The sequence below is a fragment of the Serinus canaria genome, chromosome 20, assembly GCF_022539315.1.
Source record: "Serinus canaria isolate serCan28SL12 chromosome 20, serCan2020, whole genome shotgun sequence".
NCBI classification, from domain to species: Eukaryota; Metazoa; Chordata; class Aves; order Passeriformes; family Fringillidae; genus Serinus; species Serinus canaria.
The window spans coordinates 6,826,555-6,849,861 of record NC_066333.1 but is presented as its reverse complement, the minus strand read 5'-3'; the positions used below and the strand labels follow the sequence as shown (position 1 = coordinate 6,849,861).

Here is a 23,307-nt window from a genome sequence, read left to right as displayed (position 1 = left end):
GGAGAGGAATAAATCATAACACTCAAAATGGGAGCATGTTCTTCTATAAATCCACATCATCTCCTTGCCTGCAGGCAGGTTGGAGATTTCCCATCAAGAAAGGGACTGAGAGCCCTGAAAATACCAAAGGCTTAACCAGACAGCATGAGAGGAGCTTTGTAGCTGCTTGCAGCGAGGAATAAAGCTGGCAGAGCCTCCTTGAGGAAATCCAAGCTGTTAGCTGATCAGTCCCACCATTTCAGGTTGACAAGAAGCTCTGCATCATGCCCAAAGCACCCAGAGCTGGCACAGAGAGACCATAACCCACCTCCCTGTCCGTGGCCAGAGGTGCTGCTCAGCCTGAAGGATGCTGGGCCAAGGGTACAGCAGGACTCACCCTGGATATCCAGCAAAGAGAAATGGTGGTTGTTGGTGGCTTCAGGCGCCAAGGTGAAGTAGAAACGGTGGCCATTCTGAGGCTCGTCCCGGTCCACAACGCTGATTGTCTGGATCAGCTGTGGGGGGAAGGCAGAGGTGAGCACCAGAGCTGCTCCCAAAGCCTCTCCCAGGGTCCCACCTGCAGGGTCCAGCCAGCAGCATTGCTGGCTGCAGCCAGAGAGGGACGAGCCTTCAGCCCTGCAGTGGGACCAGCAGAGTGACTCCCACTGGGACAGGGGCTGCACAGGAAGGCTCTCATGCAGAAGGGGACAGATGGACAAGCTCTCACTAGTCCAGAGTGCTGCCTGCAGCCCAAGACCAGGGCTGGGGGACTCTCACTACCTGGCCTGGCTTGGCATCCTCGCACACAGCAGCTTCATAGGGGGTGGCAAGCTCAGGTGGATTGTCATTGACGTCCAGGATTCGGATACGGAGAGAGGCCCTCGACACCTGGGAGTGGTTATCTGAAACAGAAAGAGAAGAAGCAGAGCTTCAGGACAAAGGGACAAATGCTGCTATCAGAGAGCAAACCCCCTCATCCCCATCTGTCCAGAGGCCATTGTGGCTGCTGAGAGCACTGCACCTCTGCCTGCCTGTGCACAGACTGTCTGCAGGACAGCAGCACCTGTAGAGCATGCTTCAGCCTCACTGCACCCTGCTGTGTGCCAAGGAGTCCTGAAACACCACCTGATCTATCCCTGGAAAACTGGAGCAGCCCAAAGCTAGTCCCAGCCATAACGGTCAGGATCTGTGCTGCAGCAAAACAGCACCAAGATGGGGCAGAAAACTTGGATGTGAGATCCCCCTCTGACCTGGATCCTGATCTGTAGGTGCTTGAGACTGGCAGCAACATCTGGGACCTGAGCAAATGGAGCTGGGATATGAAACAGCTGCATCAGCTAAGGGCACAGGTTGGTGGTGAGATCTGTCCATCCACCTCCGCTGTGCCCTGGTGACCCAGGGTCAAATGTGCCCCACTGAGGCACGAGGCTCTGCCCAGGGACTCAGGCCTCTCATGTTGACACTGGGTTTTTGTTAAACTCAAACACAACATCATCCTCCAGCTGGCATGAGGGGGGCATGCAGTAAGACTGAGGGCAGCCCTCTCCCCTGGCACTCACCAGCCCAGCCTCTCACCACAGGCAGTGGTCCTGGGGACCCCCCTCCCTTGGGGCTCACTCTGCACGTGGGATGGAGCAGCATTTACACCTCCACTCGCTGCACGTCACTGAGCTGCACACACACACATTGCCGAGGGACACCGAGCCCGTGGCACAGGATTATAAATCACTCTGGAGGGCCTGATGTTTGCTGAAGCACCTCATATATCTCCAGAAATGAGAACTCCCTCTTACTCCATCTCCTTTGTTTTACCCAGAGGCTGCACCTGTGACAGAACTAATGCTTCTCTCCACGCTCAGGCAGGAGTTCTGCTGCCTGTTTGTCTATAACATTAATACTGGCCCCAACTGATCAGGTGGGGGAAGGACCCAGGGGAGAGGAGATTTAGCGTTGCTCCATAATTAGCCAGGAATGTAAGCCCCCTCCCCAGAGCTGCCTTCACCCGGTTCTCACGTTATCACTCCCTCTCACCCAGACCAGCTGCTCTGGTGATTAGATAGTTGTTTTTGGGGGAGGGAGGCTGAAGTCGTGACTAAAAGCCTAGAACTATGTGTTATTTTAAAAGGCATATTGGTGCACTGAAATTGCTTGCAGGAAGAGAGAAAGGGGGAGGCAGCGGGGTGAGAAGGGAGCCCGGGGAGGCGGTGGGGTGTATGCTTGATGCCCACAAATGAGCAGGAAGAAAAAGGGTTCAGTTCCTGCAAGAAGGAGGATGACAGCGTTTCATCACCCCCTCCTCAACCCACAAGAAAGATGGATAACCATCCCTGCTGCTCAGCTCTGGAGCAGGCTGAGAGAAAGATGAGAAAAGGCGAGAGGAGAGAGGAGAGGGAGAGGGAGAGGGAGAGGGAGAGGGAGAGGGAGAGGGAGAGGGAGAGGGAGAGGGAGAGGGAGAGGGAGAGGGAGAGGAATTCCAGGACCCCAGCTCTTTCCTTTCCTAACTGTAACCCAGAGGAGGAGCTGCTCCCTTAGTGCCTCACAGTGTGGGCTCCAGCTGTGAGCAGGAGCCCATCCCAGCGCTGCCCAACCCAGGAGCTGCTGGGATGGTGCGTGCCAGCTCTGGTCATCCAGGTGATCCTGGACAAAGCAGCTTCTCTTTGAGTCCACCTCCCCCAGCCCCTGAGGAGGGATGTGAGCAACATGTTCAGAGCCAGGCAGAAGCACAGGGCCGTGCTCAGCCCCAGCCGCAGCTGCTGGCAGCGAGGTCACATCCCTGCCTCGGCACAGAGCTGGGGACCTGCACCCACCCCTCCCCAGCCAGGGCTCATGTCCTGCTTCCCAGCCCAGCTCTGAGACAGTGACCTTTCCAAATGCACCCTGTCATACAAAAACTCTCCTTCTGCCCTTCCAAAACTGCTGAAGCCTGAGGCTCGTGCTCACTCCTGGCTCAGTGACGGGGTCAAAATTTGACGTGTCCAGGAACATCAAGGTTAGAAAGGCAACTGCTGCACTCTTGTCTACCTTTCCAGTGAGGCACACATCAGCTTCTTTTTATTTTGGCTGTACAATGTATATTTGAAGGTTTCTCAACGCTTTATCAACTTCCCTCATCCTTTGAGCCAGTACCTGGATTTACGGGTGGAAAAAATGAAAAATGGTTGGATGTATTTGAAAGAAGTTATCTTCAAAACATCTGAAATATGTTTTTTCTGACAGTGGCATAAACTGATATTACGATGGTCAGAAGTGTTATTGAGATTGTTGGAGCTCATCTGTGATGAAAGGCACAGAGCCCTCAACTAACACAGGATTCACATCTGCGAGGTCAGAAACTCTGGCAGTGCTGTGTGCACGCACCCAAAATGCCCCAGCACAGGGGCAAAGGCTCAGCAGGCAGGTGCCAGGGCCAGAGAGAGAAGCAGAGAGGGGGGATGAGGCAGTGGTGTGGGTGCTGAAGGCTCACCTGGCCCGTGACAGAGGCGAGGGCAGCACGTGCTGGCTGAGGGCACCCGGAAGGGAAAATAACCATCTTCCACTGCAGCCTCTCTCCTCGGTATTCCAGCTCAGCTGACTGACATGCAAATTAGTTTAATTATTTCTTCTTCTAAAATAAATTATATTTTGCAGTGGCTGCAATATGTTGTGTCAGGCAAAATTACATTCAATATTTTTAAACTAATTGATGTCAGCCTTGAGAAAACCTGATTGACAGCAGAGAGAAAACTAGGCTGCTACCTAAACGCTTCCCTAAATTAAAATTAAACATGCCGTTTTTCTGCATTTCCTTCAGGAGCTGGAATGCTATTAATCTGAAAAGACTGAGGAAAGAGACATGGAAAATACACAGAACAAGGGGGAGATGCTGGAAGCACAGCCGTGCAGTATGGGAGCTCCAGGCTGGTGACTGGCAGCTGCCTTTGCCAACATGGGAGGAATTATTTCAGAGCCACTGGAGCTGCTGTGCGTGGGGGACAGAGCTCTGCCCAGTGCTTCCACACTGCTGCATCTGTGCCTGCCTCAACACAGCCACCAGCGTGGCTCAGGGCTCAGCCAGCCACCCTGCCCAGGTGCCATGGAGCAGAACAGGCAGCACTGGGACAGGACTGGCAGGGATGGGACAGGCAGCGCCAGGGTTCTGGAGCATGAGATGGTCACAGTCCTGCTGCACAGCAACCCTCAGGCCAAGAGTTAAGTGCTTCAGGGGAATCTTCATCCACATCCCAGAGTACTTCCTGATTTAATTAATCATGTAAGTAAGTAATCTCAACAGGACAATATTCTCCTCTTCAATATTCAGATGCAAAACACCAGCTTGGCCTCTCCCTGAGCTGCAGACAGCTGAGTGCTCACAGGACTGACACCGAGCAGCTCTGGGCAACTGCTCAGCAATGCTGTAGCTCTGCAGCAGCTCCCAGGGATGGGAAGGGATTGACAGTGCTTGGTCACCCCTGCTGGGGCAGGAAAGGAGGGGACTTGTGGCTTCTGCTTTGCCAGGATCCAGCCCTTACTCCTCCAGACCCTCAGACAATCTCACAATAAAACACTTTGCATTTTTACACCCTCTCCTCTCCTGTGGAGCTCCAAATGCAGCAAATGCCATTTGCCCTCCACCCTACACACACCCCAAAGTGCTCAGCAGCTTCTCTGGGTCTGAGGAGATCCCAGGGGTCTGTGGGCTGCCACGTGCAGCTGCAGCACCTGGAGCAGACCAACTCAGGGACACTGCTGGGCACAGCATCCAATCTGCTCTTCTGTGTAGAGACCAAATTGGTGCAATACTGAATTCAAAATTTTTACATTAGTAAGAAAGTCAGAAGAGGCAGGAGTGGAATTTATTTCCTCACTATCTCAGCAAATTGGGAGAAGAAAATGCAGAACAGAAGACTGTGATGTGCCACTCTGCTCTCCAGCCCTGATGCCATGGCTCTGAGGCACAGGGTGGGTTTGTAGCTGTTGTGCAGCTCCTGCCTGCAAACCAGAGTGCTGCTGCCAAGGACAGAGCAGGGGCATGCCAGGGGTATGACTTGTCTGACAGGTGGCTGTATCAGAGGCTGGAGCTGAAAACGTGGTCCCCAGCTGAGGGGAAGCAAAGTGGAAGCAGCAGTTAAGCCAAGTAACATAAATGGCTCTCACCTCTCCTGAGTCTTGCCCAAACTCAGCAGCATGAGAGTCATTAAATTGCATCCAAACACAATGCTCTGATTAAAGCCAGTCTCCAGCAGGAAGATTTATCATCTCAATTACCAGCAGTGGACACAGCAGTCAAGGCCTCATCATTTTACATGAGCAAAGAGGAAAACAGGAAGAGAATCACTAATATTAGCCCAAGGAAGGTAAACAGCTTGCGAGGGAGATGAAGATTTATCTGTGGAAAGGCTTGGCCTGGTCCCAGGCCAGATTAGCTGAACAGCCCCCATGCTTCCTGCTGGCTGCCACGCTGCAGGCCAAGCACTCTGCTGGTCCTGGGCAGCTCCTGCTGGGGGGACTGAGCTGCCCTTGCTCCTGACAGCAGCTCTGGGAAGCCCAGAGAGCTCATAGGCACAGCTGGGCACCTTCTGCAGCTTTTCTTACTGCTTTCAGGGGCAAATGCACTCTGCTATGCACAGGTGGGAAATTACCTGCACACAGGTCTCTGCTGCAGCAGCAGCAGTGGGTGCCAGCCAGGGCTCTCCAGGGAGGAGCCACAGCTCCTGTTTGGAGCTGCTGAGCCCAAAGTGCTGCCAGTGGAGCTGGCCAGTGGCACAGCCAGTGGGGCTGGCTGTCCTTCAGCCTGCAGGGCTCAAACCCTGCCCAGGACAGTCCTGACAGCAGACCAGGAGGGAAGCTTGAGGAGGCCACAGGGATGAAATATCTTGTTACAACGCACTCCAGGCGTTGTGATTGGTGCCATGGGAATCAAGTGAGCCCTGGCACCATGGGAATTCAGTGGGTACAGTTTCCCACCAGCCCCAACGAGCTGAGGTACCAGGCACAATCCTGGGCAGTAGGACTCCCATTGGGTATGTTCCATTCCTCCTGCCAAGTTTACATCTCACTAAGGAAAGAGAATATATGACCACTTGCCTCTGATGGAGTTGGTGATGTCCAGCCTTGTGGCATCCAGCTGCACCCCACAAGGCCATGGTGAGCACCACAGAGCCCTGCCAGCACCCCTGGCCCCAGACACCTGTGTGCCAGGAACTGCACTGCTGGGTGTGCAGCTGCCAGCCCCCAGCTGCCCTGCATTCCCCACTCCCACTCCAGGGCTGGTCCCACTGCACCAGGCACATCCTGACAGCTGCTGCACAGCCCTGCTCCCAACCCCTCCATCACTCTGAAGGCTGTACCTTTACAATTGCCCTTTCCACCAGAGGATCCAGACATAAATTGTACTTTAAATTCAATATCAGTCATTAATATTTCATGATTACAAAACGTTAAGGATAATGTCACTGGGAAGAATGTCTGGGTAGCTAAAACGGATGAGTCAGAGCTCACCATGGGAGAAGTCAGAGCACTGAAGAGTCTCCCTGGCTTTTGAAGCAATCCAGCCTGACAGGCTTCCCTGCCAGAGGGGAGCTGCAGCATTTACTGACTTGTTCTGAAATCCTAGCCACAGCGTGTAAATATTGTCCTTCTGATTCTTGTCACCTCACGTTTCCTCTGGATGCTGAGTTGTGCTGCAATGCTGCCATCCCCTCCTCCCTGCTGAGCCTCCCCATGGAGCCCCCAGCACAGGTCACAGCTGGGCAATGGAGTGCCCTCCCTGGGATGTGACCAGGCAGGGCTCACAACAGTGCCACAGCCAGAGAGTGCAGGGGTCACTCCCATCACCCAGCACAGAGCATTGGCACAGAGAGGGACTGGGATGCACCACGGAGCCACAGATATCCCTTCTGGGCACTGGGGGTCTGGCCAGGGCCACTTACCCTTCCTCTCCCAGGGCTACAGGTCCTGTGCCCTTGTCTGGCCAGAGTGGGTGGCAGGATGTGACCTCTGGGACCCAAGTCATGCCTTGACCTGGTTCCTTGAACATGAACAGCAGTTTCAACACTCAAGAATGAGCAAAGAAACACTCAGAGCGAAGCCTGGAGAAGGCTCCTGCCCACACACAGGCAGGCCTTGGCACATGTCAGCAGGGATAAGGAGGTGCTCTGCAGCCACAGCAGCTCCCTGGCACCCACTGCAGGGCAGAGGCAGAGCACAGCAAGGCCCAGGCTACCCTGGTGACTTGTACCTCCAAAATATAGAAAACTTTGAAGAATATGGCAATGCCTTTCTGTTTCCCAGCATGGTGCCTGGGGCATCCTGCTCCCACAGGACCTCCCATCCATTCCTTCTGTGCCAAGCCTGCACCACCCCAAGCACACAGGAGGCATCCAGAGCTACACACCCAGGTGCAGGTGCAGTCTGTGAATCCCAGACACTCAGAGCTCTGGCAGAAGCAAGTGCTGACAGTCCTGCAGTGCCACAGGGCTCCAGCTGAGGGGACATCCACCAGGGCACAGGACTGATCTGGGGGGAGGCAGTGATGTGAGCACAGCCCCCCGGGAGCCCCCGGTGCTGCTCAGCAGGTGTGAGTGCAGGCAGCAGGCTGTGCAGGGATGACTGGCAGAGATGGTGCAGAGATAACACAAATTTGATTAGTGTTCATCAAATATACTATTCGACCATGCTCCCTTATTAATGCTCAGCTCAGGAAGAGTATTTTTAGGTTGTCTAGGGAGATGTCAGACTCGGTGCTGCTGCATTTATTTTTCTTTTTTACTTCGGTGTTGATTAACACTTGTGTCTTGGCCACCCCGGCAATGACAGCACCCATATTCCTCCTCCTGCCCCACAGACTCTGCTCCACGCAGCATTCCTGCATCTCACCTGCCTCCATGGCCAGCACAGTGATGTTGTGCCACCCTGCTGTCTCCCGGTCCAGCACCTTTCCTGTCACAATTGCCCCCGTTTTGGCATCGATGTCAAAGATCCTCTCGGCGTCCGTGCTGCGGTCGATGGCGTACCTGTGACCAGGCAAAAGGGGAAACCATGAGCAGCTGGAGGTGCCCAGCCCACCCTTACCACCAGCCCCAGGGGGACTGGGATCCAACACCACAGGCCCTGTGTCACTGCTCTCCTTGTCCTGGGTTGCAGCATGGTACAGGAAGGCCACATTTCCACCAGGCTGCAGGCGCCGAGCCTTCGACTAAAATTCAAGTGTGGCTTTTGGTGCATAAAGTGGAACTGTGCACAGACTTTGGACAAGGGGAATAACCTGCTCTGATGGGAACCTTATGCTTTGGATAGACAGAGCAATACAAAAACTGTGGGCTGTAACTTCACCTGTGACTCTGGGAAACTTCAGCGCTGCAGGTTCAGGAAAAGCATGAACCAAACGGAAGGTGGGCACCCCTGCTTGAGGAGCCCATCTCACCTACTACCCTCTGTGCTGCTCCTGCCACTGCATCCTCCCAAGTGAGACACCCAGAGGGCAGGGCACAGGAGGCTGTAAGCCACATCTGCAGACATCTCAACTGCAGCTACAGCTGGCATAAAGCACAGGGTCTGCACTGACCATGTGCAGCTGGTGCAGCAATCCTGGCAGCAGAGCAGTGGGCAGCAGCCAGCATCCCCCCATCAACACAGCACATCATGCCAGAAGCCCCAAGATTTGCCCTATTTTGAGCCTCCTGCCCCACAAGGAAGAGGCTGATGAGCTCCTCCAGCTCTGGCTGTGTCCAGTGCTTAGCAGAGACCCATCACAGGCAGCTCTCACTCTGCTCATTCTGCTGCTTCAGTGCTGCCCCAAACAGCCCCTCCTGAGGGTGGAACCCACGGACTCCCTGGGCCACCTCCAGAGAGCACAGCTCCCACTTCTCCCCAAGGGCAGCCCCAAAGTCCACGAGGAGTCAGACACCAGGTTTGGCCCTGAGCCTTCACCAGGACACCACAAATCCCTGCATGTCCCAGTGGTCTCTCCTGCATTTCCAACCATTACACGTGGAATGGAGCAAGCCAACAGTAAATCAGGGCACAACGAGGTGTGAGCTCCTGAAGGAAAGGGCTGGAAGGGAAATCTGATCCAGCTGAGGCTGTTGAGCACAGCCATAGCACAAATAACACAAACCACCACTGCAATCAGAATTAGAAATCCAGAAGGCCTGCAAATCACAAACAATACAGCATAATGTTATTGTGTACAGCATCTTTCACACACACTGAATCCCAGAGTGCTTCACAGAATTAAATAATACAAGACAGCAAAGAGTACAAAGGATAAATTACCAAAAGCAGGGCTGTGAATAAATTAAAGCCTTCAGTCACATGTCCAACCACAGAAGGAAGATAAATGTAGGGACAAAGCAAACTGGAAAGCTGGTGAGGTAGGACTGAGAGGCCGCAGTGGACAGGAGCAGAGCAGGGCAGGTTCCAGGCTAGCAGCAGGTTCAGGACAGGGGAGGTGCTCCATGTGCTGCAGAGCAGTTTTCCAGCTGTGGGTCCATCACCCACATGGCTCACAGCCAGGGAACTCAGCTCACCTTCTTCATGACCAGCAATGGCCCTGTGCTGTTCTGCCCCATGCCCTGGGATGGGACCAGCTGCAGATGGGAGTGCCTCTGGCAGAGCCCCTGCCCACCCACACAGCTCCAGCTCTGATGGAGGCACACAAAAAGGCATTCCTACAGTTCAACATGTTACACAGTACCAGATCACATTTCCTAGCTCTCTCCCTTTCAGACAGATGGGGAGATGAGAGAGTAAATACAACAGCACTTGCTTGTAGCCAAATAAAAACATTCAAAAGTCACTATTTAAATTCACTTGCACCCAACCACCATCTAGTACTTATGTAGCAAAATTCCTCCTAATCCCTTGCATCTAGAGGTGATGGACATCTCTCACACAAAGCCAGGTACAAGCTCATGTATCTCAAAACCAGCTACTAAGGACTGCCTGCATTTTCTGCCCCAACTCCCAGCTGGCAGCAGAGCTTTTACAGGCACACAGCCAACTCCAAAAGGGACAGTGACACTGTCTTGGCATGTACTGCAGCCTCTCATCCACTCTCTGTTCACTCACTGCAGAGGAAAAGGAGAGGTATGGCCACTCTGAATTGTACAAATCAGTCCAATGTTCTGCTGGAAAGAGGAACAGAAACTGGGACGACAACACCTGATACCTTTCCAATAGCATAACTAATTCTACATAACTGCTTCCATTGTTCTCCCACACCCCCTGACCTTGAACATGTCCTGCCTTCCACTCCACTTTTTCATGCTGTTAAGTTCAAGATGGTACTTCACCCTCCCATGGCTTCCCTGCCTCTTGGATAAGCACATGCCTGTTTTGATCACACTTCTGTCATAAACAGAGACATCTGCAAAAAAACAAACAAACAAACACACACACACAAAAACCAAACCAAAACCAGAGAAAAACCGAGTTAGTGATGGGAGACACCCCCAAGCCTGGACATCTGACAGGGCTGCCTGCCCAGCCAGAGGGCAGAAGGATGTTCAGGGTAATGCCACTGGAATCCTGTTCTTATGCTTCTCATAGCTTTGCTGCTGAGGATGTCTTGTCCCTTCTGGATGGTCTCTTTGGGACATGCTGCCTGTGCTCCATGGCCAGGCACAAACCAAACCACAACTCTGATCCCTTTGGCACCACTGCTACAGAGAAATGTCACCTTCTCAGTATGCCCCAAGGAAGGAGACAGAGCTCAGCACACTGCCTATGCAGGACTGACTCTGCTGGCACTCACTGTGACTGTGGAGGTGGCCAGTCCAGGTGGGTCTGCAGCTCCCAAAGGCCATGGATGCTCTGGAGTGCTTGGCTGCTGTGGGAGCTGGGGTCTGGGAGGGTGGCACAGGGATGTCCATCAACCCCTGCAAGCCACAGCCATAAGCTGCTCAGAGCTACAGATCTCACAACAGAGCTCATTTTCCAACAGCTTCCATCTCATCCCATGCTGGAGAGAGCAGTGCTTTGCTTTGCTCACTCACATCACTTTGTGCAATACAACCTTCACCACCAGCCTCTCCACCTCTACTCCAGCTTCATATTCACCCACCCCACTGCAGTCCAACAGTGCTTCTCACCTGGGAAGAGGCAGCATTTAATGCCTCCTCCTCCAGGTACTCAGAGACAGGACCTATGCTCATCTCTCCTGCACTGGCTGGTGCTGTGGAACTGCAGAGCCCAGCTCTGATTGGGATGCAGACCTTGTACTCCATTTCCCTCTCTTCCTGCTGGCACTGCCTGTTGGTCTGGATGTTACAAGTGACTGTTTAATTTCGACAGCTTTCTCGGTGCTCATCTTTCCCATGAATGCGTTTCTCAAGCAGTTTGTTTCACTTTCCCCCTGAACACAACAAGAAGCACATTTTATGCCATGTGTTTTGTTAATAGGGAGCTTTTCAAACACTGTATGAAAAGCTTTTTGTTGTGTTTGTTTTTTCTCCTCTCCCTTTTGTATTGAAGCAGGTTGTAGTTCTTGCTATGCTGTTGGAGTCTATAAAATGCCCATGTCCAACACGTGTCTCCAGATTTTGTGAATGCCAAACAAGAATATCTCTGAGAACCTTAAATCCCAAGCAACATCTTCCCAGTGCTGATAAAGCCTGGAATGCACACAATCAGAGCACAGGCTCCCACTGCAGAGAGAGAAACAAAAGGCTCCCATACAAACAGCCTCACACACAGACAGTCTATCACTGTATTACTTCATACAATGGCTCAGCTGAGAAAAACTGCACTACGCCCAGAAAACACACAGCTAAAGCCAAAAAGCCAACTGGAAACTAATTTTTTTTTTTTCTGAAAAGAAACAGTTCCAGCCTTTGATAAGCAAAAAAACCAGGGATGGAATAAAACAAAAAGAACTGGACCTTTAGGAAGGCATTGTTCACACTGGTACCAGAGAAGGTTTTGTGCCCCACAGAGGGTTCATAGAGCTGCTTGGCCATGCTGAGTTCAGCACAGCTCCCTGCTCATGCACTGGTGTCACTGGGAGGGTGTCCTTCTCTGAGAGATGGGCTCATCTCCAGGTGCCTCCTCACACCCAAGGCAGGCAGCTGCCAGGGGCTCGGCAGGCAGCAGAGTGAGCTCTGTGCAGCTGGAGTGAGGCAGTGAAGTGGTGCCTCAGGGACACTCCTTCAATCCTCACATCTTGGTAACAGGTCACTGTGACCCAGTCCAGCCTGTGGGAAGGGATTTGTTCTCAAACCAAGTTGCTGCATCCTGTGGATCACCAGGAAGGCAGGGGAACATCAGGCCAGAATGTGCCTCTAGCAGTTGCTTTCGGCAGTGCAGGAGTTGCACAGCCTTGTTCCTGGCCTGGGGCTGAAAACAAAAAGCCAAGGGCACCTCCCTTCCCGTTTGGCTAAAAATACCTCCTAAACCTCGTTACTGGCAGCCTGGTGTCAGCAGGACCTGGAAACCCTGACGGAGCTGATTTCTGCTCTGCTGTCTCTGGCAATCCTTGTTCTTTCCTGCCTCAAGGGGAGAGTGCATCTCGACGATGTGACAGAAGTGGTGGCTGTCCCCTGCTCACAGGCAGAGCCAGCACACAGCCCTGAGTCCAGAGAGCAGCCCCTGCAGGAGCACAGCCGAGCCTCTGCTCCCACTGCTGCACATGAGGAGCAGGAAGGTAAAGGGATCCACTGAACTGCAGCAACTTCAAAGGGTTCATACCAACTTCAAGGCACTGAGGATCAAATGCTGGTCATGCCGTCAGGACCAGGTGCTCTCTCATGTATCAGAGGTGAAGTACAAGTGCTGGCTTCTTGTGACTGTACTTTGAGCAGCACACTTGAAACGAGAGGTGACTTAGTGACTCTCCTGCTGACGGGTTAGTGTCACATCCTGGTGCTGCAGGGTGCTGGCATTAATGTCTGTGCACTGCTTTGAAGCTGTTAACAGCTGCCTACGCAGCAAAGTATTTTATTAAATTACCTGGCTAGCCAGAGGACAGGGAAGCAGGAGAAATCCAGCTCTATCTTCCTCTTGCATTGGTGCTGCATCAGCATGACCAACATCAACCTGCAGCTGCACTTGGTACGTGTTAAATGTCTGTCAAGGCTCACCCTGCTGCACTGCCATGCTCCTGACAGCAGGGACTGCCAGCATCAGGGGAGTGAAGGGATGGACCAAGTCCCACAGGGCAGCATGGGGGACACAGGATGAGCTACCTGCCTGGGGATAGCTGGAGGCAGGACACGTATTTGAATGCATCAACCCTGCCAAGGGAAAACACATGGCAATTCCCAAGCTGCAGCAGATGCCTGGGAGTCCTGTTGGCTGGGTCCTTGTGTCTGAGCACGAGGCATTGCCTTGCCAGCACTGAGCTCACTGCAAGAGAGACTCCCAAAGTGAAGTCTGGGCTCTCACCATCTCATTCCTGCCCAGTACTTGAATCTGCTTCTCTCCAGTCCAAATCTCCAGTGCCTTCTGTACAGCATTAAGAGCTACCCTTCACTGCTTTCTTTTGGTCTGTCTGCAAACAATGCAGCAAGCTCCACAGGGAAGCAGCACAAAGAACAAGAAAAAACAAGAATAAGGATTTTTCTGTCCCCAAGGTCCCTTTTCTACAATTACAGATCAGAAAACAAAATCTATGTTCTGCAGCACTGCTAGAAACAGTCAAGTGAAAAAGCACATGCACATGTGCACACACACAGGTATGTGGACACACCACTCTCCTGAAGGGTGTGTGCTGACAGACACATGCTCAGGGGCAGTAAAAAAAGAACTCAGACATGTAGCCTGGCTGGAGAGGGACTGGAGAGTCACATGATGACTGGATGAGGTGAGCAGAAGTATGTTGAGAATGCATTCAGCACTCAGCAGCCCCTAGTGCAAGTGGTGCAGCACTCACATACACAGTTCCTGGCACACCAAGGCTGATTTCATTCACATTCCCCCCAAAGTCAACTTTGAGCATCCAGCTTTGTGACACAGTACTCTCTGCTAGCTGCCAGGCATCTGTAGATGGCAGCTTTCCATGTGTAAATGCACTTCTGAGCTTTCTAATCATCATAGTCTTTGTTTGCATGAGGATCAGGAGATCCTACTCACCCCACCACGAAACAGAAACCCATGGCTGCACAGCACTGAGCTTAGTGCCCCAGAAAGGCACTGGGGGACATCATTGAATGCAACCAAGTGCTGTAACTGAGCCCTCTCTGGCCTGTCCCTCTCCACCCCACGTCCCCATCCCTGTCCCTCCCAGTCCCTTGCTGCAGGGCTGGCTCCCTGCAGAGCTCTCAGTCTCAGCCAGTGCTGCTCCCTGGAAGTGAGCGGCCCCGCTGGCACCTGGCACCAGAACACACATTTCAAGGAAATTTTCCACACGTTGAGGATGTTTTCTGAACACCAGATTTCCAACCCAACTGCTCGTGACTCAGGCCAGTTGGCAGGGCCAGAAGGCTGCTTTGTGCCTTAGGTAATAACAATTTAACAAGGTAACAATCTCTTTAGCCACAAATTAAATGGAAATGGGAAATGTCCTGTGCAGATAAGCTGCTGCCTGGATTATGTCCCCTGCCCAAATATAAACTCCTCTGATCTTTGATCCTATGCACACACGCACGCACACACAGCCGGGCTGCAGCTCTGCACCTCCCAAGCCTCACCTCATTTATCACCCTTCACCACTGTCCTCCTGCCACTCCTGGTGTCAGGTACCACTGCAGATACCTCGCTGTCAGCAGCAAGGACACACAAGTATCACCCAGCCCCTTCCCTGGCACTCCCTTGAACTCACAAAGCTGTCACCTGTCAGTGACGTATCTGCCACGGGAGACACCGCTGCGCCTGCTTGTGCACCAGCTGCCACTCACCTGCCAGCTGCCTGTCCCACGAGACACACACACACACTAGTCCACACATGCAGCCCTTGCCCCTTTTACCTGCACTCTCCCACCTCCTCTGCCCCAGCCATGGCCACAAGCCCTGCCAGGCCACGTGTCCCCTGCAGGTGACCCCATGCCCACTGCTGGGCTGGCTGATGTGAGGGTGGGATGGCGCTTTACCGGACAGGGTGGTTCGCTGTGTCGGGGTCCAGGGCAGTGACCACCCCCACGACAGAGCCCACGTGTGCATCCTCCTGGACCTCCAGCAGGTTGGAGGGGGGCCGGAACTCGGGGGGCTCATCGACGTCCAGCACTGAGACCCGCACGATGGTCTGGTCCCGAAAGGTGCCCAGGTCCACGAACCGCGGGTCCACGAACTTGTTGAGGGCCTCCACCACCACAGTGTGCACTTTTTTTGACTCGTAGTCAAGAGGCTGGGTAAGAGGGAAGGGAAGAGGGTAAGCCACAGCCAGCCCAAGGAGCGCCTCTGCTGCCCCTTCCTTCACCAGAGACATTGGGGCAGCACTAGAGCCACTAAAGCCACCTGCTCCCAAGCAGTACCTTTGTAGCAGCCTGGGGGCTTCTGCTTTGCCCTTCTGCCAGCAGCACTCACACCAAGAGGGCAGGAGGAAGCAGAAGCCTCCAGCCCACTCCCCTCAGGGCCCCCAACAGGGTGCCCAGGCTGTGAGCAGCCAGGATTCACTGGAAGACAGTGCAGTGTGTGCTGCACATGAGCGAGTTTTCATCATTAATCACCCTGCTCTTATTTCTACAGGGGAAGCAAGCTGCATATAGTGGCCTTGAAGAACAATCATTTTTCCCTGCCTGCACCAAGTATTTGCTTGATTGTTTTTGCCACCAAAAGCAGATACAGTTAAAGTGCTGCTGGTCAGGTACAGGAATTAGGTAGGCATTTTTCTCCTCTAACAGGTGCTATCAATAACAGCTGTAAGCATTCCTCTCTGTAGTCCTATGCACAGTGTCTCCTCTGCACAGCTCACTGCTTCACTGCCACCCCCAAGCCACCCTGGGGGACTTCAGCAGGCACTCTACACCGTTCCTTTTCTGCATTTCCTCCTAGACACAGCCCTGTGCTTTGCCATGCAGGCAGAGCAGAGACAGGTCTCTCCCTGCATCAGCAGGCACAAAAATGCAACTGCTACTGCTAGAGCAGCACTCAGAGCATTTTCTTCAACTCAGATTCAACAGCAGCAGGCCCCAAAGAAAAGGGTCCTCCTAGGGAGCTGTGCCCTCCCTACTCAATCAACACTCTCACCTTCTGTACTGTGATGACAGCCTCTTGGGTATTGCTGTCTGTGGTGACTTTGAACATCTCCACCCCTTCCTCATCCTTCACTTGGTATGTCATGTCCGTGTTCTCCCCGACGTCAGAGTCCTCTGCCTTCACCCTCCCGATGGCAGTGCCCACAGGGGCTGTTTCCACAATGCTGAACTGATACATCTCTGCAGGAGAAATGGGTACCAAGGTCACTGCTTCTGCCTTTGAACTGCCCCCAGCCCTCACACACTTCCCTGGGGCACCTTTGGGCTGTGAGGGTTGCTCAAACCCCACCGTGAACACAGTCCAGAATGCCCCAACAGGAGAAGTAAATGCACCGGCCAAAAACAAGGGCTGAGGGAAGATAGTTGGGGAGCACTGGCATTCCAGGTGCTGTGTGAAGTAAGGGCTGCTCTCTCTGCATGGACACTGCCCTGCAATCAGTGCTCTCTGATTCCTTGCAAAGATTCTTTTGCAATTTCTGATTTCTGGGAGATGCAGCCCAAGAGCTGAGCCTCTCCCAGCTGCAGCCCCTTCCCCGGCCTGCCAGCCTTGAGCAGCTCTCACAACCCACTCCTCACAGCCTGATCACCCTGCACCTTGCCTGGAGAGGGTCCCAGATCAGACACCAGCAGCAGCCACAGGCCAGTGGCAGCAGGCTGGGAAACAGAGCTGAGCTGTGACAAGGCTGCTGCCCCTGAGCAGTGTCACTGTCCTTGCACTGGGTCAAGGGTGTGACAAGCTCTCACCCTTGAGCAGCCAGGAGGGGCCAAGGCCAGCAGCCAAGTTCTGGCCCCAGCTCCCAGGGGACAGCAGCATGGTGGACCTTGCTGGCTTCCAGCTGCCTGGAAGGGCTCAGGAAAGGGCTGGTCCTGCTCTCCTGCCACGCAAGCCATGTGTGCTTCCAGGCCCTGCACTGGGGCAGGGATCTGGCACCCACTGTGCTGCCAGGCAGGGACACATTCAGACCCAGGAGCTGTGCGTGCCATGGTCCCTTGTTACTGTCACCCTGCCAGCAGCTGGAGTGGCCAGGCAGGCTCAGCCTGCAGGGTCCACCCCAGCACCCACAGGAGCCAGGGCATGCCCCAGTGCCCACCCCCACGGGCAGCAGCACTCACTCTGAGGGAAGCGTGGCGGGTTGTCGTTGACATCAGTGACCACGATGGTGACCGTGGTGGACCCCGAGAGGCCGCCCAGCTGTCCTGCCATGTCCGTGGCACGGATCACCACCTCGTAGCGGTCCTGCGTCTCGCGGTCCAGGTCTGCCACGGCTGTGCGGATCACACCTGCAAAGGGCAGCACAGCTGAGCACAGGCAGCTCACAGAGCCACAGACAGCCTGGGGCTGGAGGGGCTCACTGGGGATTACTTTGGAGCTAAACAGGATCAGCTGGGTCTCCCTCTGCACACGGGGCAGATGCTCCAGTACTGCACCAACCTTCACAGCCCTTCCCTGGGCTCACTCTTCTATACCCACAGAATCATATCTGGTGTCAGGTACAGCACCTGCATCTCACCAGTGCACAGAAGAAGGCACTGTCGCCTCCCTTGACTACTGGGGAGACTGTCCCCAACCACAGCCCTGGTGCTGCTGGCCAGCTCTGCAGCAGGAACACGCTGCTGGCCACAACCAGTGCCTGCTGAACCCCTCCGCAAGAGATCATGTGAGCAAAAGCCAACTAAGGGGAGAGGAGGGCACTGGGGAGAAGAAAAAGCCTAGGAGGTTTTCAGCCAGCCAGAAACATCCCAAAAATCTTCCTGAAGCCCAGGGATGGCCACAGGCTCAACCTGCTCCCAGCAAGTCTCCTCATGAAGCGTGAAAGAGTCCCAACTGCTGCTTTTCCTGTGGGCTACTTGCAGCTCCCACTTGGTTAAACCCTGGCACAGAGGAGGTTTGTGCTTTTCTCCAGGGTGACTGGGAGGTGGGTGAAAGATCTGCAGAGGTCAGAGGGGGCAGGAGTCACAGGAAGAGAGGACTCATCCTCCCCCCCACCCAAATGCGGGGGCTGTGCTGGGGTCAGCCTTGAGGTCTGCTCTGTAAAAACCCAGTCTGAGTCATAAACCTGCTCTGGCACACATCTGCAACAGCCCACTTATCCTGATCTGCTGAGCAGGAGCCAGGCTTGCTGCAGCACCCCTTAGAGAACAGGGGTGCCCCTGCCTAGGCTCTACCAGGTGCCATGGCCTGGGCACATCTGGGGGGTATTGTGTGATTTGGAGAATTGGGGGGGGGTGGGCAGCACATTCCTAAAAGTCTGTCTGCACAAAACCCCTTATTTTCAAATGTCCTTCTAAGTTAAGGAGACCAGAGACCACAAAACACATGCTCTGTGTCAGAGAATGCACTGGAGCTTAGCAAAATGAATGGTGTGCTAGTACTACTTACAGAAGTAACTCTCTTAAAACCAGTGTTTATAGGCCTCCAGTATTCATCTGGGATTGGGGAAATGACCAGGACTAAAATATAAAGGAATGTAAAACAAGAAACAAAGAGCAGTAAAAGCCTGAAAACTCCGTGCGGCAGAAATCATCAGTCACCCACGACTGTTTCATTTAAATGGAAACAAAGTAGGGGAAAAAAAATTTGCGGATGAAAGAAAGAAAGAAAAGACTCCGGCCTGATGTGGCACCAGGGTCAGGACGGAAGGAGTGCCTACAAGGATACAAGGTCATTAGCACCACATTCCAGTCCCTCTGTACCGTCAGCAGCCCACAGCAGACAGGAATCAGCTTAAAATCCCCTCCAGCTCAGTTTTTTAACATTCCCACAGATTTAGACATTGGTTTATGTTTTTGTAAATCCTCTCTCTTCCAGCATTTTCTGTTTAACTATCAGCTTTACCTCCTCCTACTGTGAACTGCAAATTCATCTCTGCTTTGTTTCACCAGTAATCCTGCCTGGTGCTAGGGACAAACTGGAGGAGGCTGCTGGTCCCCAGTGAGGGGTCTGACCCAGAGGGAACAGGAGCTCCCCTCTTGCTGAGCAAACAGTAGAGAATCATCCAGTGGTGTGAGCACCTTGCAATCCATTTGCTGCTGTGCAGCACATCGAGCAGTGCTAAGCATCAAAGGTCCAAGTCACCAAGAGCACAGCAGAGGGGGAGCTGAGTTCCAGCAGGCTGCAAGGAGCCAAGGCATGGCTACAGGGATAACCTCAAGGCTACCAGTTATTTTTACTCCACAGCCAGCAGGTTTCCAGTTTCCCCATTTATGTGTCTTGTGTGGCCTTGTGCACCTCCAGACAAGGGCTCACACCATGGAGACACTGGTGCTGTGGCCCAAAGGCAGCCAGAAATGCCACTGAGCTGGGAGGAGGAAATTCCTTCCCCTCGCCCTTTGCCTGACATTACAGGTGCAGCAGGAGCTAGCAAAAGTGTTCAGGAGACATTTATCACTCCTTCTTTTTGTGAAACTAGCAATTATTCCAATGATTAGCATTGTTAGAATTTATTATAAAGACATAACCACCATTTCAGATCATTGCCATTCTCCAGCTCTCATGGATGGGCACAATTATCACCCAGCTTCCCTTGTCCCTCTGTCACTTCAGGTTCTGCAATTACCTGGACTCTCCTGCCTTCAGGCCCACAGATAAGGGAGCAGCTGATTATCCTGTGATGGGGCCCAGGGTGTGCTCTGACCCCCTCATTCACCCTGCTCTGCTCAGAGGAAGCCATTCAGCAAGGAGTCCCACTGCTCCTCGCACAGGGAGGCAGAGGGGACGCAGGAAATGAGGCAAGGAAGTGCCTGTGGCACCATCTCAGCAAGGATGGCACCCTCCCACCTGGGCAGCAGGGCCAGCCCTGCACAAAGCCCCAGGGCTCAGGGGCCAGCCCCAGCTGCTCGTGCTGACAGGCCTCTCCTGCCACTCCTCTGTGAATACAAAACCTTTATTTCTGGGCAAGCACTGTCTCATTGAAATTTAAGCAATTCTGTTAATTAACGGGGTCTGAAGCATTTTATAATGAAAATGATTCATGTCAGCACAATAGTGATGAATTGGGATGAGAGGGAAAAAGCTCATGCATTCACCAGGGCTGTAATGACTTAACTGAGCTGCTCGTAATGATATAGCTCATAATACGCCATGCAGGATGGGAGGAAAGTGCTCAGGCACTTCCCAGAACACCTCCAAGGTCACTCGTCCCAACAGGGAGCAAGTCCAGGCTGTTTGGCACATGCAGAGTAGGGCCAATGTCCCCAGCCAGCTCCTGTTCCTCCAGCAGCACAAGGCACACAAAGTCTCTGCCTGATCAGAAACTCCCTCTCATGGTGTTCTGTGCCCAGTTCATCCTGGAAAGGGGGGGGTCTGCTGCAAGCAAACTGCCAGACCTCCAGGAGCCCATCAGGATTGTCACTGGGATGCTATTCCCAAATGGCATGGGCCACACCAGGCCACCAGCCCAAGAGTCAGGCTGGCTTTGTCTCCTAGGCTGAGGTAGCACTCACCATTTGCTAATGGCTGTGGCAGATCAGGGTCCCCACACATGCTCCACATCCATGTGGCACTAAGGGCACTGCCTCAAACACCCACCAGCAGCAAACCCACATGGTCCCATCTTCCAGAGTCTCTGCTCCCAAAACCTGACCCCCAGGGACTCTGCAAAGAAGCTGCAAGGGATGGAGACAGACCTTCCTTCCTCAAGGCTGTACAGAGAGCACAGAAAAGCCATTGCTATCATCTCCCAAGATTCACCTTCTTTCCAGCTGGAAAAACTGACAAACTTTGTCTTTCCCAGATGCTGCTAACAAAGCGAGAACAACCTCAAGCTCAGACTTGTCTCCCCCATTCTTGTCACTATCTGTTATAGCTGAATAATGTGGACACATGGTGGCATACCCTCTGGTACAAGGCACATGTGGCTTTCCAGCATGATCCAGATTAATCAGTATAATTACCAGGCAAGGGGACACTTAGAGCATCACATAAATACCACTGAATCTGCTCCAACAGCAGATTCTCTTTGGGTGACAAAAACAAAGCAGGACAAAGCACTCAGCAGGTATTCCAGGAATCCCATCATTAGGGGCTTTGCTCTGCTCTCAGGTACCTCTGGGTCAGATGTCCACATCCTCAGAGACTGCCTGGACAAGGCACCTTCCAGCTGAGGGCAGGAGGAGCAATAGGCCAGAAAGTCATGGAGTAACAAACAGGGACCTATCCTGAGGAGGTTCCTGATCCATCTACAGCTCAAAGCAGGCAGACTTCACAGGCAGATGAGATTACCCTGGGCCATCAAGAGCCAAGCTTTTAGTATCTCCAGGGATGGAAGTGCCACCACCATTGTGACAAGCCTAGACTTCCTGCCATTTGGGTCTCTTTAGTGTGCATGCCTGAGAAGAATCTGGGTCTGTCTCCTCTATCCCTCTCCTATTCAGCTGGATAAAACAGATTAATTTCTGCCAGCAGCCTGGTGAGTTAGATCAAACCCATCTCTGCCTCAGGCCAGGAATGGCAAGGCACCTGCCAAACTGACTGCAGATTCCTCACCTGTGCCCTCACCTGTCTGCAGGGACACAGAAATACGAATATATCTGCCAAGACATGAGTCCTGCTGGAAGCACACATCCTGGAGGAGGTCAGCCCTTCCAGAAGAGGTCTTGGCTCCAAGAACCAGCACTTCAGTCTCCCTCCAGCCCCCATCCTGTCTTTCAGCTCAGTACAATTTGAGAGGTAGAAGCTAAAGGTGCTCTGAGTGAAGTATGAGGCACAAAGGGTCAGGAGGTTCATGGAGCACCTAACAAGGGCTTGTTCCAGGCTGCAATCAGCCTTGTCCATGCCAGTGCAGAGCCAGCACACTCACCCTTTGTCCCTTCTTTTAGCAGCTAAGTCCCTCATCACTTAACATTAATTCCCTCAGCACATTAGTAGATACACTCTAATTTCCTCAAGATGACCAAACATACAATTTGGTCCCAAATCAGCTGAAGTTCCTGCACCAGTCTCAGAAAAGAGCTGTAAATGATCAGTCTTGCTAACAAGAGGAATCCCCTTAAATAGATGTGGCTTCTCTGCAGACTCTTGTGCCTTACAGTCAGAGTCCCTTGTGCCTGTGCACAGCTCTGATGGATAAGGGACAGGGATGGGGCACAGCCCTGCACAACCTCTGGGCACAGAGGAACACACATGTACTGATACATCTGTGTTTCCAGGCACCAAGGAGCATTTTTAACAAACTGGCAAAAGAAACGTGTTCTGCCTCCCACCACCACATCAACAGCTCATCAGCCCAGCTCAGAGTGCAGCAGGCTCCCAGACACAGCTCCTCATCCAGCCCAGCCTTTCTGCCCCAGGACCAGGCAGGTCTGTCTCCAAACACAGCAAGACTGGCAGGTAGGGATGAAAAACCTGAGAACTGCACACAAATAACCATCAGCTTCATCCCAGCAGACCAGTATCTCCATTCTCCCTGGCATCAAAAGCTCCAAGCCCTTATGGCTCAGTCTTTAAATCAGGACACAGGCTCTAGAACTCAGGAGCTGGTTTAAGTCATCACAAATGCCAGACTGCATTTCAAATACCTTCTGAGTTCTGCTTTTTCCCTGCATTCAGCAGAGTGACAGATTTGAAGAACAACCTCTTCCTTATAGTAAAATGCCAGGTTCCTATGCACAGCCCCAAACTGACAAGCTGGCTTTTAAGGAAGCAAACATAATGGAGCCTATGGGGTTACATGCTGTGGTTGCTCTGTAGCACTCAATATCCCTGCAAAGGGATGAACAAGACTGCTGGAAACAGGGGCACCAGGCTGTGGGGTGTTGAGCAGTTTCAGGCTCCCTCCCAAGGAAGGGATCACAGGCAGCAGAGAGTCTCCAGCCACAGTGCCCAGGGATGAGAAAGGGCACTGCAAAGGACACAGGAACAGACACGAGCAGGCAGGCACAGCTGCCTGCCAAAAGAGAGCTTTGCCCCTATAAAGGTGAATAATCTGCAGTGGTACAGAGAATGCAGAGTGATGTAAAGCAGCAGGAAAACACAGCCTGTGGATTTAAATGCACAGATTTCTCCTCCCATGTAAATGCACTCAGAGTGCCCACACTCAGGTGCACGTCTCCATATTGGAAAAGAATAAGCTCGAAAGATCTTGGTGAGGATGAGATTCCTGGAGCTGGAACAGGAGCTGCCACTAAACCTCCCACCCTGTGTAACTTTGGGAGAGCTGGGCTCGTGGCCCAGCAGCAGTGAGGGGGATTCTGCTGTCAGATCAGTGCTCTCACCCAGAGCCAA

The 23,307-nt window shown here is 53.0% G+C and overlaps 1 protein-coding gene across 3 annotated transcripts in view; it reads right to left on the bottom strand.

Moving 5' to 3' along the window:
- CDH22 (cadherin 22) overlaps nucleotides 1–23,307 on the bottom strand; it is a 77,681-nt gene that overhangs the window by 11,074 nt on the left and 43,300 nt on the right. For 2 of the 3 annotated variants that reach the window (XM_030231694.2, XM_050982174.1), the window contains exons 5-10: nucleotides 17,199–17,366; nucleotides 16,078–16,265; nucleotides 14,982–15,235; nucleotides 7,834–7,970; nucleotides 760–881; nucleotides 377–494 (exon numbers count right to left, since the gene is read on the bottom strand). In XM_030231694.2, coding sequence (XP_030087554.1) covers nucleotides 377–494; nucleotides 760–881; nucleotides 7,834–7,970; nucleotides 14,982–15,235; nucleotides 16,078–16,265; nucleotides 17,199–17,366 — 987 coding nt within the window. Of the gene's footprint in view, nucleotides 1–307; nucleotides 495–759; nucleotides 882–7,833; nucleotides 7,971–14,981; nucleotides 15,236–16,077; nucleotides 16,266–17,198; nucleotides 17,367–23,307 lie in introns of all 3 variants that reach the window. The other variant, XM_050982173.1, reaches the window with a different exon arrangement.